We start from the raw sequence: 18743 nt of genomic DNA, 5'->3' as shown, positions 1-18743 counted from the left end.
CCTTCCCTGCTGTTTGCTGGGTGGCTCCGGGAACGCGAGAGCAAACCGCGGCGAAGCTGGTCTCCTTTCCCGGTTTGCTCTCTCGTTCCCGGAACCCCGAGCAAGCAGGTCTCCTTCCCTGCGGTTTGCACGGTGGTTCGGGGAACGCGAGAGCAAACCGCGGCGAAGCTGGTCTCCTTTCCCGGTTTGCTCTCTCGTTCACGGAACCCCGAGCAAGCAGGTCTCCTTCCCTGCGGTTTGCTGGGTGGCTCCGGGAACGCGAGAGCAAACCGCGGCGAAGCTGGTCTCCTTTCCCGGTTTACTCTCTCGTTCCCGGAACCCCGAGCAAGCAGGTCTCCTTCCCTGCGGTTTGCTGGGTGGCTCCGGGAACGTGAGAGCAAACCGCGGCGAAGCTGGTCTCCTTTCCCGGTTTGCTCTCGCGTTCCCCGATCAAGCAGGTCTCCTTCCCTGCGGTTTGCAGGGTGGTTCGGGGAACGCGAGAGCAAACCGCGGCGAAGCTGGTCTCCTTTCCCGGTTTGCTCTCGCGTTCCCGGAACCCCCCTTGAAGCCGCCCAACAGCGCTGCAGTGTGGCCACATCTAACACCACTTGCAGCGCTGGTTGCTGTAAGTGTGGCCACTCTGCAGCGCTGGCCCTATACAGCTGTACTAATACAGCTGTAACAACCAGCGCTGCAAAATTTTAGATGTAGACATGGCCTGAAACAGTAAATACCCACATGACGACCATTGGCCTGACTTTCAAGGTGTTGAGAACTTGTAGCTCTTCTGCTGGATTTGTGGATGTTCTGAAATTCAGGCACCACATTCATACAAGAAAAGGAAAATTACAATCTACTGGGGAGATAGAAGAATCTTCAAAAGTTTAGGGGTTTAGGAACAAAGAGCAATAAAGTGGTGTAATAATAAGCATTTACATAGTGATTGTGTCAACTCTGCAAGGTAGATGCTCATTTTATTAAGTGGCCTGCCCAAGCAAGGCATAAATTGAGTTTGGATTAATAGGATCAAACATTAACAGAGCAAGTTATGTTCTGGGGTGGGTTACAGGTTAGAGGAGCTGTACTTTGCTTCATGTTGTGATTATTTAGTTTCCATGGTGTTTGTTTAGCTGAAGTGGTAATTCTGCTGAGGCACATCAATATCCCTGCTTGTGCCAGAGTTGCTTTAAACTGAATAATGGCAAAGTCTGGGTTGATCCATGCTTCAGAAAGTTAGGATGAAACACAGATCTGTTCCTGCAGATGCTTCACTTCACCTTAGTCTGAGGGAACATCACATAGCTCAAGATGGGGCTCTAGGAATGAAGAGATCCTGGGGTTGTATGACCAGAGATTTCTGCAGATGATCATTTCAAGAAGAAAACTCTAGCTATAAATATACTGGGGAACTAACAGCAGGTTTGAATTTGCTTAATTCACTTAAATGTTAAAGGTCAGACTGGGTTCAACCCATTTGTGGTTTCGGTCTGGGGAAAACTTAAGAAACCTAACTTGGTTTCCTGTTTACATTGTACACCTGTAGCAGTTATCCATATTACAGGAATAGTTTTTTTTTTTTTAATATTATGGCAAGTCTCTGCCTGCTATTTAATGTTTACAGCTCTGGTTGTAAAGAAAACTTCATGCTAGATCTCTTCCACTTTACAGCCTCTAGTTGTAAATGTGATTTCCCCCCCCCCCCCACCCCGCAAATTTCCACCTTTAAACTTTGCATAGTGGTTCTGTCAGATCTTGCAGGTGAAGCAGGGTTGGGTTAGACCTAGGTGCTGCGGGAAGCTTGTGTTGAAGATTTAATATGTGGTATTCTTCCTTCTGAGTCAGTGTAGGCCCAATGCCCCAGCATATTGCTAAGGACAACATATTATTTATTTGTATTCTAGGACCTACTCACTGCTGGAGCTGCTATTAACTGGGGTATAAAAACTGAGGTACTGATGACTTGTTAAAAATTCCATAGCACTCTTTTCATGCGTCTTAGAGATGTCAACCCAAGAGTTCTGCCCAGATTCCATCTGGAGGGATTACATGCTGCCTACCTATCATTCTCCTAGCAGTTTAACTTGGATTCAGTATTCACTATATCTGTTCGTTTCCTATCTCTCAGTTATGTACTTGGTTTGAACTGTTTCTAAAATGCTCTAAGGTCTTGAGATGAAAGGTGCTATAGAAGGGTAAATTAGTAAGTTCTGCATGTGTGGGGTGATGGAAGTTTGCGATGTAACACAGGCTGTAGGAAGATCTTGTAATGGTGCCATGGAATAAAGGGAAATAGTGAAACAGATTGACTCGACTATTGCTGTGGCTGTATAAAGATGCCATCCAGTGCTTGCGATCCAAGTATTTGTTCCCTGTTAATTACTGTTACAGCTTTGCGCATTGCTGAAGCTTTAACCTTCTGTGAACACAGAATGGCACACTTGTTACGTTACCTTTCATCACTGAGCCAGGTGATTTGTTCAGACTGAGTCAATTGATTGTGAAGCAATAGTCTGTTTGAACCCTAAAAATATGCAATCAGCTCTGTTGAGTGGAAGAATGTTAGGTAACAAATGGACAAAAAGAGAAGATCTCAGGAAATATAGGATTGCAATATTTTGTAATAGAAAATGCCAGAGGCCTGACATTCATGCTATTCATAATTTAACACTGGAGAGAGTTTCTTGTAACCCTTTAAAAGGTTTTACAGAACTCAATCCAGTGCAGTATTTTTATTGTCAATGTTCCTGCTTTGGGCATCTGGGTCTGATCTTGGCAATAATTAGACCTCTGTGACAGGTGGACATCTGTTATGAATTGTCAAACTGTTAGCTGATTGTCAAACTTTTTAGATGTCTAGTTGCAAAGTGGTGGAAAGTGTTAAATATTTGGAAGCTGTTAGTACCTAAATCTATTTAGATAGCTTGAAAGAGCCTCCTTTAGATCTAACATTTGTCTGAGTGTAGAAATGACAGTCTAGCCAAAACCTACTATGACTTGGACCAAGATGAAACCCTATCTGAAAGGTACGGTTCTTGTCAGAACTGTGTTAACTGTTCCTTCAGAATGCTTGAAATACCCCCACCCCCGGGAGGCTTTTGGCCATCTGTTGAACTAACCAACTGTAATTCCTCCACCCATCTGACTAGAAACAGTGAATGACTTTTCAGGTATGCTTCCATATTGAGTTCAAGACTTGCAGCGTAATCTCTCTGATGTTCACTGCTGAGCAATACTGTCATTTTAATCCTGAGCTGCTGCTTTTGACTGGAAGACTTGGAGGGTTTGAAATGTAAAATCTGTCTTCTCTGTCTGGTTCTGTCCATCAGAATCATTAATGGTTGGTACAGACTAATTTGTTCTCAAGCCCTCCATCATTTTAGGCAAATGCTTATTATTCCTTTTTCAGTAATGAGAATTGGTTGTTATTTTGTACAATTGTCTGAGAAATGGTAATGAGAGAGAGTTTATTTCCATTTTCATGGCATGGATCTGTTCTTTTTGAAGGTGAGGATTACTTAACTCTGATCTTGTTTAACGTTTGTTACTAGCATGATTTCTTTGACAAGTGATGAGCATTTTTTTATGAACACATTAACCACAGTCTTATAAAACTATGGTACAAATGGCATTGCCTAACCCAGTCTATGCTCGAGAAGACTTACCCTGTTTAATAGATGTGTAGCATTAGTGCAGCTGTAACAGTATTATGAACGGTTTAAACCGTAACGTAGAAAAAGTGCAGGCCTTCTACATAAAGGAGCATGGAGATTTGGCAGTGGCAGAGTGACTTTTTTGTAGGTGAGTTGGTTCTACACTTGAGCTGCCTGATACCTGGTTTTGCAGTGTTTCAGCAAAGTGGCTTTTTGTCAGGTTGTCATTCTGTAAATAGCCTTTTGCCATATTCAGCCTCTTAGTTTGCAGGCTAAGAATACCTACAGTTGGTGTGTACACCTGGACTTGTAAATATAGAGCATGTTAATTTAATCAAACATCCATTCTTGCACTGCAATATGGCAAGGATATTGCCATCTTCTTTCTTTTACTGAACTCTTTGAAACACGACTGACCCCTTAATCCATTTTAGATCGTGGATGTTTATATCTCAAAGTTCACGCGTGCTTGTGTTCCTTTGTCATTGCATGGCAGTTGGTATAAAATGTGTGCTGTTTTGCTAACCATGAATTCTAATATATTACTCATTATACTGGGTGTGTATGGTGTTCGCAAAATCATAAGCTCCTGCCACAAGGATTTTGTAGTCTAAATTAGATTTGACACAGGACATGACGGTAAACAAAAGGAGTGGGCATGAGTATCTTAGTGAATGATCATGAGAAGTTCAATGTTATGTGCACCTTTCACCCTCTTTGAACTTTCTTAAACTTAGTATTTAGGGGTGGTGTCCTGGGAGCCTCGTGTCAGATCAGTTTAGTACTCCTCATCTTCAGAGTACTTTGATAGTCTGTAACGATCTTTCTCATTCCCCGGATGCGGTAGGTAAGTATTTACACCTTTTACAGATGAGGAAGGATGAAGCCCAGAGAGAATTCTAAAGCCCCATGGTGTGAGATGATGGCAGAGCCAGGGCTTGTACCCAGCTCTTATAGCTCCCAGTCTCTTGATCTAACCACTAGATGAAGCAGTCTGTACCCTTTGCAAACTAAAAGTAGGATTGAAAAGAAACTTCCTCCACAGCACCTTCTTACAGTATTGACCATTTCAATGGGGTTGAGTGCAAATGAGGGCAAAAATCTATAAAGGTGAAAATTAGTCCATGGGATAATTACTTGCACTGAGTTGTTTAAAGTCTTTGTACAAGTTATGCTGGCTAACAGGTTTATTTGCTTTGGCAATACTGATTACTTAAGTGCTCATCCTTATCATTTACTGTGTGCAGGAGACATAATCATTGCTTAATAATATTGGGTGGGTTTTGGTTTTGTTAGAGCCTCTGATCTTGACCCTCTGTCTACCTGGGAGGATTTTTCATCTGTCTTCCTTGTGGACTCTGGCATATTTGGTCCTTTCCAGGTATCACAACATGCTTAACTACTATTCCAGCACCTTACTACAGTACTGGCTTAAAGAACAGAGAACACTATTTTTGACTTGGTCTGTAGGAAGTGAAGTGAGGAGTATATTCCCATATACAGTAAGAGATGCAGTAGTAATTGACGCAAATTGTCCTCCTTGGTGTATGTGTACAGCACCCATTCCTCTAGGGTCACTGCAGAGCGGTGGACAAATTGGCAGAGCAGAAAAGAAGTTGATCACGGATATCTGATTTCATCTGGGAGTTCACAGTCACATAAAGATAGCAGTGAAACTTACATAAAAGTTATTGACTGCTCACATCAATGTATTGGCACAAATAATCCTCATTTTATCTTGCATAAGACTCTACTTACTAAGACTCCTGGGAAATGGCAAGGCAGAATTTGCCAGAAGTTTTTCCTGGATTGTTTCTGAATTGTGGATGGGCACTGCCTCTTCTGTGGTCACATACCTTTTTCATTAAACATGCTATCCTAAATTCTGTGGTCTGACGTTTTCTTAAGAGCTTTAAATGATTAGGATGATGTTAGAGTTACTGGCCATCTTGAAGACTTGAGGAAGCAGTCGCGTGGTATATTGGCTGCATTAAAATAATTCCTGATTTACCTTGAATTTTCTTCTTTCCCTTACGAGTCATTTGACTTTCAAATTCTATGAGCCTGCCATAAGGCAGAGCTGGCAGGTGGTAGGACAAATGTGGAGTTCCATACAAGAATTCGCTTTTAATATGATTGGAGCTTTCAGACACTACTATAACTAATCAATCAGGATGGGGCCCTAGCGTGCTGGGTGCTGCGCACAGATTTGTACTCCACTCATTGGTGTCTCTCTCTCCTTCCTTCCTTCCCTCCCCTGCATCCAAGCCTACCCAGCTGCCAAATCCTGCAGTTTCTTTCTGACAGTGAGTAAAGTCGTGTCACATTATTCCAGTCATGGAGTGCTGGACTGGGTCTCCTTTCAATACATCCAATCTTGTTCTTATGTCCTACATTCCACATTATTTGGAAAATAATATTTGGCTTTTTAGACACTCTGGATATGCCTACACTGCAATTATACACCCTTGGCTGGCCCATGCCAGTTGACTCGGGCTTGCAGGGCTCAGGCTAAGAGTCCCAGAGCCTTGGCTCTGGCCCCAGCCTGAACGTCTACACTGCAATTAGACAGCCTCTTAGCCAGAGTCAGCTGGCAGAGACCAGCCGCAGGATTTTAATTGCATTGTAGACATACCCTCTGGTACAAACTTGCTATCTTTCTCTCTGCCCATGGGTTTCCAAACTAAGGGCAGGTCTACACTATGGGGGGAAGTCAATCTAAGCTACGCAATTTGAGTTACGTTAGTAGCGTAACTCAAGTTCGCAGGGTCCCCACTATGCTATGTTAAGAGGAGATGCTATCCTGTCGACTCCCCTTACTCTTCCCATTCTGGTGGAGTACTGGAGTCAATGGGAGAGCGATTTGCAGTTGATTTAGTGGGTTTTCACTGAAGGCTTATCTCCACTTCCATCATAAGTTTGGACCAGTCCTAAGGAGTTACTATATTTGCACTTAAGAGAAATCAGTTACATTCCTGTTAGTTTCTGTATTGTTTGATAAGCAACCTTACCATGCCTATAAATTCAACAGTTTGGCGTACTGAATGTCTGTCTTTGGTGATTGCTAGGGACATCAACTTCATTTGCATTTCAGTAATATTTTTGTGTTGCATCTGGTTTAGAGTTAAGAGCAAATCCATTTTCCCAGCACATGGTCATAATATTGAAGTTGGAGATGGGAAAGATCTGATACCTTAACTAGTCAGAGTTGGGATTGTATGCTGTGATGCTTGGAGATGCAAGCCATGCAGGCACACCCAGGGGTGGGAGTGACTAAGGTGTCTTTAAGCCACTTTTGTGCCATCAGGATTCCAGGGGCAGTCCCCAACTGCTTGTAGAAAGCAGTGCTACCACAGTCTCCACAGAGATGTGCACTATGGCCCTGTCCCCGATGTTACAGCTGATGAGGGATCTGCCTAAACAGTACATGCACCTCAGGAATTTTCCCTGACCAGTTAAGGTTTTTTCCTGTCAATTTATACTCACAGTAGTGTGCGGTGTCCCGGGGGAGTCCCTAGAAATAGAATTCCTCCTAATTTATCTGTGCCTTAGCCTCTTCTTCCCAATGCAGAATTGTTCCCTGTGGAGTGTTTCCTAGTAGTGCTTTATCTTGAGCATTTAGATACTGCAGTGATGAGGGCTGTAGGAGAAAAGCCGAAGCTAGATGGTTGAAAAGATACATGGTTATTTAAGATGTTTCTAAAAGGAAATGGATTCAGGGCCCAAGATCATCTCTGCACCACATCTTTGTGATGAGAGGCAAATAGCTACAAGCAAGTCACGCTGTATGTTGGCACCACCTTTAGCTGGGGGACATGCTTTTACATCTACTTGGCAGGATTTTACCTTTAGTCTCCCTTTCTTGCTGTTTCTAGAGCACCCACAGCATTCAGTCTTTCTGGAGGTCATTTTTCAGAAATAGAAACACTGTATCCTTGAAATACTGTGCAAGGGTCTTTTTTTTTTTTATTTTTAATTTATCCTGACCTGAGTGATGGCAAGGGGGAATCTTAATTTGATCACCTCTAACAAATCATTAGAAATTTTTCTTCCAAATTTCAAATACTTCCCTTCTGCTGGAAGCCTCTAACAAATAACACAATTCTCTTTCATGAAAGTATAGTGGCTTTTGACGTGTCACCTTCTTTAACATGGTAAAAGTTAAGCAGTGTATCTCAAAGGTATGCTTAGATACTGAAGTGATGGATGCCTTAGAATATGTACAATAAATGAATACAGGGTATCGACATGACTAGCCAAGTGCTACCTAGAGCTGAGCCTGTATGGGTCACACTTAAAATAGTGCATGTGCTGAATAAAGTGTAAAGTTATTGTAATGGTGAAAGCAACTTCCTGATAAGCTATGCAGATTGAGCCACAAGCACTAGTGCTCATCCCCTAAGCTCCAGATAACCAACACTTGTTCATAGAGAACAGCAATCAAGTATGTTTGGTTAGTTATTCTGCTGGTATACAATATTTGCACCCATAACCTATCCCTTCTACAACAGTGTTATGGTAGTGGTTTCCCTCTCTGAAGGCAGGAAGTGCTTTAGTCCCACATCAACTGTAGTTTTGCACCCCTTTCACCTGCCCCAGATACACAGATAATATTTTGCATGGCTGTATATGGTGATTTTTAATGTGAGGCTGCCTGTTAACTGGGTTGGAAGCATAACTTTGATGTTGTTGCATTTGAGAAGACAAGTGTGTATTGAAACAGATGCTTGTGACGGTTCATGTCTGAGTGCTGGACGGAAGTCTAATGCTGAAATGTGAGTATGAGTCCCTTTAAAGAGACACATTGCTAATATCTTTGCTTCTGTTTTCTAGCTGTCCCATTTCCTCCCACGCAGCGGCTCACACTGAAAGAAGTGTTTGAGGATGGAAAGCCCAGGCTTGATGTCTTGAAAAGCCACTTGGTGAAGGAAGGGCGGCTAGAAGAGGATGCAGCATTGAAGATAATCAATGATGGGGCTGCCATTCTGAGGCATGAGAAGACAATGATTGAAGTAGAGGCTCCAATCACAGGTCAGAGAAAGCTTTCTGAAGCTGAAGTCACGTATAAGGGCTGTCTAGAATTGCAAGCCGCCAAAAATAGCAGATCTGCTGCTGCATGTCCTTTCCATCATTGTTCAGGCAGTAGAGGCAGCTTTTTGGTAGCATAGATAAAGTTTTCATGGAAGCTAGATATAATGCCACAGTAGCTTAGGTAAAAGTGAAGCCATGCTCCCAGTTGCTGCTATGACCTTTCCCTTGTTAGCATGTAATTCCCTTTTTTGCTGTCCTTCCTCCCTTAGTGTGTGGTGACATTCATGGGCAGTTCTTTGACCTGATGAAGTTGTTTGAAGTTGGAGGATCACCCAATAACACCCGCTACCTCTTCCTGGGAGACTACGTGGACAGAGGCTACTTCAGTATAGAGGTGACAAATAAACCTGTGCCTTTGGGGATTACCATGTTAAAGACTGAACTAAGCCTAACAAATATTTATCTCTTGCACCATTTTTAAATTCTAGTATGCTTCTGCATATGAGGAAGGCATGTTGCTTATAGGTCATCTACTTGCAGTGTGATTTGTTAGACAAGTTTTATTAACCAATGGGACATTTTTGAGGCACGTTGAAAGTTATGCCCTCAATATGTAGAGATAGGAAAACAACTGTGGCAGGACAAATGTCTAACCCAGGGATTGGCAACCTTTGGCACGTGGCTTACCAGGGTAACCATCCTGGTGGGCCGGACTGGTTTGTTTACCTGCCGCATCTACAGGTTTGGTGGATTGCGGCTCCCACAGGCCGCAGTTCGCTGCTCCAGGCCAATGGGGGTGACGGGAAACAGTGGCCAGCACATCCCTCAGCCTGTGCCGTTTCCCGCCGCCCCCATTGGCCTGGAGCAGCGAACCGCAGCCAGTGGGAGCCACGATCAGCCCACCAGAATGCTTACCCTGGCAGGCCACAGGCCAAAGGTTACCAATCCCTGGTCTAAACTCTTGATTCTGAGTCTGTAGCTTTGATTTCACATGTGGCTGTTGTTCTGATTGTGAGCAGAGCAAGAGGGAGGGTAGATCAGAGAAGCACTTCTCATATTGCCCATAACATTCAAGGGAGCAGTGAGTTTCCTAGCAGAGGAAGAAGAGATCATATCTATCCATTGGCCCCTGAAGTATTTAGTGTTGCATGAATGTAGAAGGCTGGAGTTAGAAGGTGGAATTTCACCCAGAACATTGGCCCAAATGAGCCACACAATAATCACAGTGCAGTGTCCTCTGACTACATAGCTATGTTGTAGCTACATGCTTTGTCAGTGTAATGTCAGTCATCACACCAGGATTTTGTGGCTTTGTGCCTCCATTCACTGATCATGTGGTATTGCAGCTAGGCAAAGTTGAGAACTGTTGGTCTTAAAAGACAGATTAATTGACTTAGATCAGTAACAGTTAGCGACTAGCTCTCTGAATAGTTCCTGGTAACTGAACAAGCACATAATAGTGTCAGGAGATGGTTAGGACTTTCTTCCATGTGGAAGAGTTACTAGTAAATCCCACAGACCCTGCAGATGCTATCTCACTTTGCATGAAAGTGGAGTTGACTATTAGAGGAGTGCTTATTCTAGGTACAGATGCAGCATAACAAGTGACACTTGAGACTATCAGAGGGCATAAGATGGCCAAACTAATGATGCCAGGACTTGTGGGTCTTCTAAAGGCAATAGAATAAGGTGCTGCATAGCAATTTCAGTTAATGTCAGATATGAGAAAAAGGTAATGAAGACTTGACCTATTGGAACTCAAGCAGAATTTCTGTTTACAGAGATGAGTTAAAATACAAGTACGGGACTGCCAAAGGCAGCAATAAGGGTATTTAGTGTAAATAGTTCTTTGAAGGATATTTACTACCAGAGTATTTAGTGGGATATCACTGACTGATTGTGTTTTGGCAGATGCCTGGCCTCCTTCCATCCTAATACTTCTATGCTCCTACATATTGACTTTAAGCCAAGATGAGACACTGAGCAGTTACTGGGATAGTGGACACATTGATGCTTGAGAGGTTGCATTTCTAATGTTCAGCCAATAGGATTTCTGTAGTGCTGGCACTGGTGCCTTTGTGTATTATTTCTGGAAGGGAGAAGGAATGACAGGAGTTTCATGCTATTCCTACTTAAACAGTTTGGTTTGTGCATACTCCAGTGTTGTGTGTTTAAATGTATTTACCTGCCAGAGATATTGTCGAATGCCAGCTTAATCCTTCAGTGATCTGAGGAATATTTCTTTTGTGGTGTTAAAGTTGGTAGATGAGAATTAAAGTTGTGTGTACACAACAGTGTACGCTCTACAGAACATGGACGGGGAGGTGGCTTCCCACCCCCCAGCCTTTGATCCTTGGATCGTATCACAGATAGGGCTAAGTTGTCTAGCATGTGGGATGAAGATTAAGGAGTAAGTGCTTAAGTACTATGATGGTGGGCGCAATTTGGACTAAAAATGGGAAAGCGTCAGAACTAGGAAGAAGTGTGTGCAGCAGGCAAGAAAATGGATCACCGAGTAGTCTTGCTGGGAAGAGGGTTGAACTGAGAAAATTTTATAACGGAGTAAAGGCAGCAAATTTGAGTTAGTCAAATTTTGCTTGATTTGGTCCCTTTTTAAGCCTAATACGTCTTAAAAGTTGGAGTCCTTTGTAGAGCAACCCAACACTTTCAGTCTTAGGAGACATTTGGGACAGCTGTTCTTTGTAAGCTGTCAGCATGAATCCCTTTCATGCCATTCTTGACCCTCCTCTCCCCCTTTCCCTATGAGTCCGCAGCGGCGATAAAGCCATGAAGCATTCTCTTTCCCCACAGAGCAAGCATTGATCTTTCACGAAGCAGGGTGGGCTTTGATTAGTACACGCGGGGGCTGATCCAAATGTCACTGATAAAATAGAATATAGAAGGCTTGCTTCCCTTGTGCTTATTGATGTGTGCCTTTTCTTTCCACCTACTGCAGAGTGCTGCCTATATGTTTAGAGAGATTCCCATTTGGGAGCGTAATAAATTGCAGCAGCACCAGTTTCTATAGTGAAATGGCAGCAGTTCAGCAAACAGCTTAGATAACAGCTGTGTGGGCAAAGAAGTGGCTAGTTAACAAGTGGTTAATCTAGTTCTTTATGTTTTTTTCGGGGTTTCTGACATAAACAGTGCAAACATTTTCAGAGGTAACTGGATTCAGAAGGCCGGATGCTGTGATCTGAGATACTTGAGTGCCTTAGTTTTGCAGGCACAGTCTCTTTATCACAGAGATTCAAGTGGCTGTAAGGCATCCAGATTTTGCTGTGCTTTCCACTTTAAAAAGGTGAAGAATGCTGGCATCCACAGGCCCTTTTGTGAGTCATGGCACAAGCTTGTGCATCCGTATGCTGGGAGGGGATATTATCAAGTATCTGCCCAGAGCTGCTGATAATCATGACCTTTTAACTGAGTAAAATAGGACATAATTGTATAATTGCATCCTGATGCAGGCAGTCAGGAAGCAGGATGCAAAACTGGGGACCAGGGAGGTGTTAAGGCAAACTGTATTAGTTGTTAGGGACCCAAGTGACCCCTGGAAGATACCTATGTTGCCATGAATATTTGATGGGTTACTAGGGTAAAAGTGGTTGTCTATAGCGTATGAGCTGAGTATTTAAATATACCCAAAAGTCAGTTTGGTCAGCTCAGAGATCTTTACCAAATTCTTTCTGGACCCCACTGTTTGTGTGTTGTAGTTTAAAAGCAACATCCCGTGGTGATAGTTAAAATGAGCATAAAGATGCAACAATTTTTTTTTGTGTTGTACAGAAGTGGAGGCGTCTCAGTCCAAAAGGGAAATAGTCTATAGGAAATGTTTGGTCTCAGTGCCTGTCATTTAAACCCGTCATTGCAATTGTGTCTAATGAGCTCTTTCTTTGGCAGCTTTTGCAGAAGACAGGGATTAAATAGGAGCTAGAGACTGAACTCTGTCCCTCCAGAGTGGTGGTGTTGTTCCATATTGTGTAGCAGTCTGTGAGGGAAGCTGACATTGTTGCTATTGCTGGTTTTGTACCTGTTCTAAGGATGAACAGAGGCATCTGGTCTCCAGAGTTGTCAGCATTAAACTCACGCCTAATAAGTTAAAGGTAAAGGAAAATGTTCTCATTCCTAGTCATCTCCTGTAGTGACATGCAGTCTGGATGCTATACTATAGGTTGTGTGCCTGGCAGAATGGAGCCTAACCTACAGGCAATATCTGTACTAAATAACATTTCATTTGTTCCATTGTTCAGACGCAAGACTGTAAGCCATGATATTACAATATTCAGAGGCAGGTTAGAATTGTGACTCAGATTGAGCTCAATTCCATGTAGCTTCCTTTTTATGAATCTTTCCTTCCTTTCATATCATGGATGCCTATCTTGGAAAAAGCGATTCATTTTGTTATAGATAGTACTGTAGGTCTCCTGCAGGTCTGGTAGTAAAAGCTGACTTGTATTCTTGCTCATAAGGAGTCATGATCTTGCAGTCTTTGTAATTCTATTATGTAAGTTCTGGCCATTTACTGGACTGTTTGGTTTCACATATGAAACATCTAAGTTTAAAAAATAAACAGCCTGTATGCTAGAAAACAGTCTTTCTGCTGCCAGTGATGTGGAGGGTATTTAACTGATTATCCCCATAATCTGGAAGTGAGAGAGGAGCTTGTTTTTAAAACATGCATATAACATTTTGTGACTTCTATCAGATTTTTAGTCAGACACATTCTGTGCATCTTCCGCTTTTGTCGGGGGATCTCCCCTCATAGAGGCTCCTGCATACAACTGCTTAAATTCCTGTATGTATGCAGTGCCCAGTGTATCCTGTGCACTGTATTCAGAAAAGGATCTAATGTATAAGCACCAACAGCAGGAGTGACACCTTAACCTAATTTTTCCCCTTTAAGATATCAGCTGCTACAGGACAGGGCACTGGGCTGGGAGTCAGGAGGTCTGGGTTCTACATCAGATCTGCCAGTAACCCTCTGTGACGTTGGACAATTCACTTCCTCTCTCTGGCCCTCCATCTTGTCTCTTGACTGAAAGCTGTTAGGCGTTGGGAATATCTTTCACTCCGTGTACAGTGCTTAGTGTGATGGTGCTCTTATTTCACATGGAAACTCTAGAGGTGCTACCATAATACAATTAATAAAACCCTGTTTTATTAAATATAAAATAAACGAATTGTGACCAGAAACAGAACCAGTTGTATTTATCAGTAGAGGTGAAGTGATGGTGGTGCAGACCACTTCTGGATTAATTTGCCAAATTAGATCAAAATTAGATCTAACAGATCTTGTTTTGGTTTTCAGGTATATGCACTAAGTAGAATTCCTGTAAATCTCACTAACACTAGAAGGGTGCAGTAAAGAGATGTGATATAAAATTGCACCCCCCAGAGTGCTGAATGCTTTCTTTCTTTTGCATGCCTCAGTTTGGAGGGCAGATGTACTTTTTTTTCCATGATAAGAGGAAATCACCAAAAATTGACCTTCAGGTTGGCATTCGTGACTGGGCCAGGTAAAATGAGTTTTATCTCACTCCAGTTCCAATTCTCAGTAGAAGTGTCCGTAAAAAAAACCCCCACAATAGCTGTAAAAGACCCAGTTTCTGGAGCACTCCTCAGTGTGGCCACGGTTGAGCGGATTGGGGAGACAAACCCCTAGATTGGCCAACCACATAAGGGTTTAGACATGTTGTCAAGAAACCTTTCATGGCCATTATAGCTATTCATTGTGGTTTAAGGGAACTTTGGTCTTTAGAGTGGGATTTCTAATGTAGCATATTTCACAAAATTCAAATTAAAACTTAATATTCTAGTAGACTTAATGTGTGGCCTGCCAACCTTGACAACGTCGCTAACATTTCTAACAAGTGTGCTTACCACAGCTTGGTTGGCCCTGCTGGTGATTCTGATATTGCATCAAAGAGAAAAAAGCCATGAATGTTTGAAGGGAAACTGACCCCTCTCTGAGAGGGGAGGGCATGTTTTGCCTTTGCACATTTTCTTTCAGTTTGATTCTGTTCTGTCTTGTTAGCATTATTAAAGAAAGCTGTCAAGCTTCTCTTGCTAAACCATGTAAACTGTAAATTCACTTCAATTTAACATACCAAGCTATGTGCAATTGTAAATAGAAACAGGGTTCATTCTCTACCTCATCCTGCAATAAGATTGAATAATTCTGAATGTCTGTTTTGGCAGAATATTTTCTAATAGCAAGCATTTAATCATATTCTCTTGCTTTGTCCATCCATTACATTAGCTGTATCCCAGAATACGTAACTCATTGAAGAAAACATGTGGTCTGAGCATAGGATAGACTTCTGAAACTTTCTTTTTGTTCCCTGCTTTGCCAATGACTGCCATTCTCTCTCTCCCCCTCCTCCCTCTTTTTCACACCCCTCCCCCACCGGTACCTGTTTTCCTGTCTATAGAATGGCAATACACCTCTACCCTGATATAACACTGTCATCAGGAGCCAAAAAATGTTACCTCATTATAGGTGAAACCGTGTTATATTGAACTTGCTTTGATTCACCGGAGCGCGCAGCACCTCCCCCCCCAGCCCTGCTTTACCGCGTTATATCCGAATTCATGTTCTATCTGGTCGCATTATATTGGGGTAGAGGTGTACTTACCTGTTTCAGAAGAGGGATGGAAGGTTTATTATTTACGAGCACTTTATATATGCAATTTTTATTCATTTGTAAATCTCAGCTGACTTTTTAAAATGAACATATCTCTGTTTATAATGCTAGTTATGTATTTGCATAAAGGGACTCTTGAAAAGATTCTTCAGTTTGATTCCTTATGCTTCATTTAGGAAATGTTCTGTCATGCTTTATTGCAGGCAGTTCTGATCTCCTTCTTGTAAGCAGTGGTATGTTACAAGAGTAAATCTTTTGTATGAGAGTCAGTGTATAAAGGAAGAAATTAAATATTCATGTATGCCCCGGTGTGTGACTTTAAACTTTAAGATTACAGACAAAAGGAAAGTTGCATTCTTAAATCTACTAATTCGTAATTGTCTCAAGTTGCTACTGAGATGTAACCATTTAGTAATCTGTTTCTAGGCACAGAGCCTTGAAAAATCTGGATAAGGGATCTCTTTGTAAAACACCAGCTAAAAAATCACATGAATGCAACTGTAGTTACCGCTTTTACTTCTTATCATGGCTCCTGTAGAGACATCAACAGGCTGTTCAGTGCTCTTTGAACTGTTTTTCCCCTTATGTGTTACCTTTCTCAACACCAATGATTTTTCAGGTACTTGTGAAATGTCCATACACCAATTGAGACTAAAATGCAAAGTCTGAGTTAGGATCTGTAGATTTTACTTGGGCAGTGAAACCAGCTTAGTCAGTTCACTGATCTTCTGTCTCCATCCCTGATGTCAATTTGTGTCATTTATAGTAACTTTCGTTTTCTGGTTCTCATGTGCTATGCCTGATCTGTGACATTGAGGTTGCAAACACACCAGGATAAAATTGAAATTGGAGAATATTTATAAATTTGTGGGAACATTTCTCCTATAAATAGACTTTGTAAAATATTTTATTCTGGATCTAAATGGGCTACCTAAATTACCTGACAATGTTGCATTATCTGTAGTAATATTTAAAATTTAGGTTTGTGTAAGCATGTCTCTTCCTTTAAGGTTTAAATTCTGTAACATTCAGAGAGATGCTTCAGAACTACATGGGACTCTGGAAATCCTTACGTTTACTTAGGCAGAAAGGCTCCTTATTCTCTGGAGATTTTAATGTTTCAAATGAGTAAATCAAAGCTTGCCTGGAGGTTCAATATTTAAGTACCTTGATGTTTTAGCCATCTGTAATAGAAACTGGATTGAAGTTGGTTTGTCTCTGCTCTGGAACTAATTTTTATACCACAGCAGGTGGCTTCTGGAATACTGTGCACCCAAACCAGCATGTATTAAGTGCAGAATTTGCTTTCTAATGTCAACCTTCATCTTTCATGTTGTGAAAGAATGTACAGTTTTTGCAGCATGTCAGCCTAAAGGGCAAGTGCTTGTTACAAACGTTAATCCAAGCCATACTGCTTGTTTTCGTAACAGATTATCTTCCAACTTTCAAAATCATCAAGGCAAACTTGATATCACGTCTCTCATGTTACACAAATCAGCTGGTTAACAGTCAGTTTGCTAACCACAGGATGATATAAGTATATTCACTTTAAAACATTTATCTTCAGAGCTTCCTTGGCAAGCTAGCCTGGAGTATTTCCCTGGCCCTAGTAAGGCTGTTGTGGCACTTTGATATTGGTCTGTTTCTCAATGACACTATTCAAAGCAAGCTTGTGAAACTTTTTTTTCAGATCACAGAGGGTTTTGAGTTTTTCCTGTCTGGAGCTTTTTCATTTCTTCTAGCATCTATATCACATGAATATAACACGTACTCAGAAGTTGGGTTTTTTCCCCCATACTAAAACATTAGGCTCTAACTAATATTCAACACATTTGATATAATGGTCAGCAAGGATTTAATGATCTCCAGTTTAGGTTGCAGATGGGACATATGTAGAGATGCTGTCCATCTGTTTGTGCTTAGCTGCTCTGAAAATGAGTGATCTTGCTTTGGTTTCTGCTGACAGGGAGGAAGGAAGGAAAAGCTGCCCCCACCCAATGCAAAGTTGGTTTCAGCTGAATGAGATCTCATCTGTCAGTTCTCCAGCTCAAGCCTAATATAGAGAAATGTGTGCTGTGGCTTTTCCCCCACTGGTAGAGTTGGCCAAGATAAGATCTGATGTTGCTTATGGAACTAGGTTGCTCTTAAAGTTCTACTTAAAATCAACTTTTTGGGTTTATTTTAAGATGAGTGAACTTGAGTGCATTTTTAAATGAGGATATTAATACAACAGGCACCACAGAAGCTTGGTGGAATGATGATCATCAATGGGACACACTAGTACTAGGGTATAAAATACATAGGAATGACAGTAGGTCACACTAGTGGGTCAGGGGCACTATATGTGATGGAAAGCATAGTCAGATATAGTAAAAATCTTAACCGAATCAGACAGAATCTCTATGGGTAGAAATTCTATGCTTGAACTGGAATATAGCAGTAGCAATATATTACTGACCAGCTGACCAGCATGGTGACCATGATTGTGAAATGTTTAGAGACTGGAGAAGCTACAAAATCAGAAAACCAATTATAATGGGGGATTTCAGCTATCCAAATATTGACTAGCAATGTGTCACATCAGGATTGCGATACAGAGATAAAATTTCTAGACATCCATTAATGATTACTTCTTGTAGCAGCTAGTCCTGGAACACACAAGGAGAGAGGTAATTCTTGATTTAGTCCTAAGTGGTGCACGGGATCGGGTCCAAGAGGTGAATGTAGTTGAACCGCTTGGTAATAGCAATCATAAATGTAATTTATATTTAACATCCTTGGGGAAAATACCAAAGAAACCCACTACAAAAGCATTTAACTTAAAAAAGGGGAACACAAAAGTGAGGAGGCTAGTTAAATGGAATTTAAAGGGAACAGTCACCAGAGTGAAATGCCTTTAAGCTGCATGATACCTTTTAAAAAACACTGTAATAGAGGCTCAAACTATAGGTATACCCCAAATAAAAGAGAATACAGGACGGAGGGGAAAAAAAGCCACCTTGGCTGAACAACTGAGTGTAAAAGGTGATTAGAGATAAACAGACCTCTTTTAAAAATTCGAAGGCCGATCTGACTGAGAAAAATAGAAAGGAATCATAGAATCATGCACTTGGAAGGGACCTCGAGAGGTCATCTAGTCCAGTCCCCTGCACTCATGGAAGGAGTAACGAACATATGCTCTGGCAAATCAAATGTACAAGTATAATTAGGCAGGCCAAAAAAGAATTTGAGGAGCAACTAGTACATCAGAAGCAGGAAACCTGCCAAAGAATCAGTGGGACCACTCAATGATCGAAATGCTAAAGGAGCACTCAAGGAAGACAAGGCCATTGCAGAGAAGCTCAGTGAATTCTTTGCATTGCTATTCACTGCAGAGGATGTGAGTGAGACACCCACACCTGAGCCAATCGTTTTAGGTAGCAAATCTGAGGAGCTGTCC

General features: G+C 41.8%; 1 protein-coding gene across 1 annotated transcript in view; it reads left to right on the top strand.

Moving 5' to 3' along the window:
• Positions 1-18743, top strand: part of PPP3CC (protein phosphatase 3 catalytic subunit gamma) — a 52713-nt gene that overhangs the window by 13757 nt on the left and 20213 nt on the right. Inside the window, 2 exon segments of the mRNA XM_030552085.1 lie at positions 8463-8660; positions 8930-9054. Coding sequence (XP_030407945.1) covers positions 8463-8660; positions 8930-9054 — 323 coding nt within the window.

The sequence above is a fragment of the Gopherus evgoodei genome, chromosome 2 (assembly GCF_007399415.2).
Source record: "Gopherus evgoodei ecotype Sinaloan lineage chromosome 2, rGopEvg1_v1.p, whole genome shotgun sequence".
NCBI lineage: Eukaryota > Metazoa > Chordata > Testudines > Testudinidae > Gopherus > Gopherus evgoodei.
The sequence above is the reverse complement of the archived record's forward strand: the minus strand, read 5'-3'. Positions and strand labels throughout refer to the sequence as shown.